General features: G+C 38.4%; 1 protein-coding gene across 1 annotated transcript; it reads right to left on the bottom strand.

Annotated features, from left to right (window-relative positions):
• Positions 1-493: 493 nt before the first annotated feature.
• LOC101835572 (olfactory receptor 145-like) lies at positions 494-1,438 on the bottom strand. Its single transcript, XM_021226682.2, has one exon. The coding sequence runs from the start codon at positions 1,436-1,438 to the stop codon at positions 494-496; it is 945 nt and encodes a 314-aa protein (XP_021082341.2).
• Positions 1,439-1,656: the final 218 nt, after the last annotated feature.

The following is a 1,656-nucleotide window of genomic DNA, read 5'->3' as shown; positions in this document are numbered from 1 at the left end:
TTCTGAATATAATATCATCCAGTGCTTGGTATCCTTAAAACCTCACTATTCTAAGGCTAGAGTGTAACATACTGGTAGATGATGGCACAAATGTGTTTGTTCAGTTGTCAATACTGAAAAAAGGATACATATGATTTTGGAAAATTATAGAATAAACTGTGTACTCTACCCCAAAAAGGATGATGAGTTCAACATCCTTCACTGTATTTATCTCTGAATGAAATGTATTTGATAATTAACTTAATTTGCATAATATTAAATAGTTTTAGTTTCACACTATTCTTACCACTGGTTTTTGCTTTTAGTTTTTGTTTTGTTTTGTGTTTAGGATTTTGATATTATCTTAGTTATTGATGTCATTGAAGTTTTTCAAGACAGTGAGTCAAATCCAGGACCTCACACATTTGAGAAAATGTTCTGCCAATGAGTGGGTCATCCAGTCCTATGCTGCACATGTCCTAAGATTTACTTCAATAACAAATACAGGTTCTACTTAAGTAAACACTGTTTTCTTCAAAGTTTTTCTCAGTGCAATGTGCACATCCTTATTCCTTAAACTGTAGATGAAAGGATTCAGCATTGGCCCCACAATGGTATAAAAAATAGTAGATATTTTATCATCATCTACAGATGTATTAGAAGGCTTAAGATACATGAATGCTGAGGCTCCAAAGAAAAGAGAAACAGCTATTACATGGGAGCCACAGGTGCTGAAGGCTTTAGATCTACCCTCTGCAGAATGGATGCTGAGGATATTGTAAAGGATCAAGGTGTAAGAAATAAAGATAGTCAGACTGGGCAATGTGACAGTGATACCCACAACAGTGAAAACCACTAGTTTATTAATGGCAGTACTTGTACAGGAGAGCTTCTGAAGAGGAGGTATGTCACACATGTAGTGATTGATAATGTTGCCATCACAGAAGGTCAGACTTAGCATGCTACCAGTGTGGGCCATGGCTCCCACAAATCCCATCACATACACACCCACTGTCATCAAATGGCAGACTTGATATGACATGGTGACCTGGTAAAGCAGGGGCTTACAAATGGCAGCATATCTGTCATAGGCCATGGCTGTCAAAATAAAACATTCATCAATAACAAAGAAAGCAAAGAAGAAGAGCTGGGTCATGCACTCAGCATGGGAGATGATGTTCTGCTTCACAAAACTCACCAGCATTTTGGGGGTAATGACAGAGGAGTAGCAGAGATCTGTGAAGGAAAGATTGAAGAGAAAGTAGTACATGGGGGTGTGCAAGTGAGGGTTCAAAACAATCAGAACGATCAAGCCCAGGTTCCCCACCATGGAGACCACATAGATTGCCAGGAAGAGGAAGAAGAGAGGCAGCTGGAGCTCTGGCTGCTGTGTCAAGCCCAGGAGGATGAACTCCTTCACCGAAGAGTCATTACTTAAGCTCATTCTTCTCCAGGTCATTTCTGTGAGAATAGTAAAAATCATAGCATTAAAATGAAATCATAGCTGCTCCAAACTACCACTTAAAATGAGATTAACAGCCAGAAGCAATTGATAAATTCAAGCTCAGACTTCTCTGTGTCTTTTCTTTCTAAATTTTATGAGCATAATGAAGATAAATAAATGAAAGGTCATTTCCTTGAGGATAAATTCAGGGAACCAGTGATCATTTTTGGTTC

This window comes from Mesocricetus auratus, unplaced genomic scaffold (genome assembly GCF_017639785.1).
Source record: "Mesocricetus auratus isolate SY011 unplaced genomic scaffold, BCM_Maur_2.0 Super-Scaffold_100022, whole genome shotgun sequence".
NCBI lineage: Eukaryota > Metazoa > Chordata > Mammalia > Rodentia > Cricetidae > Mesocricetus > Mesocricetus auratus.
The sequence above is the reverse complement of the archived record's forward strand: the minus strand, read 5'-3'. Positions and strand labels throughout refer to the sequence as shown.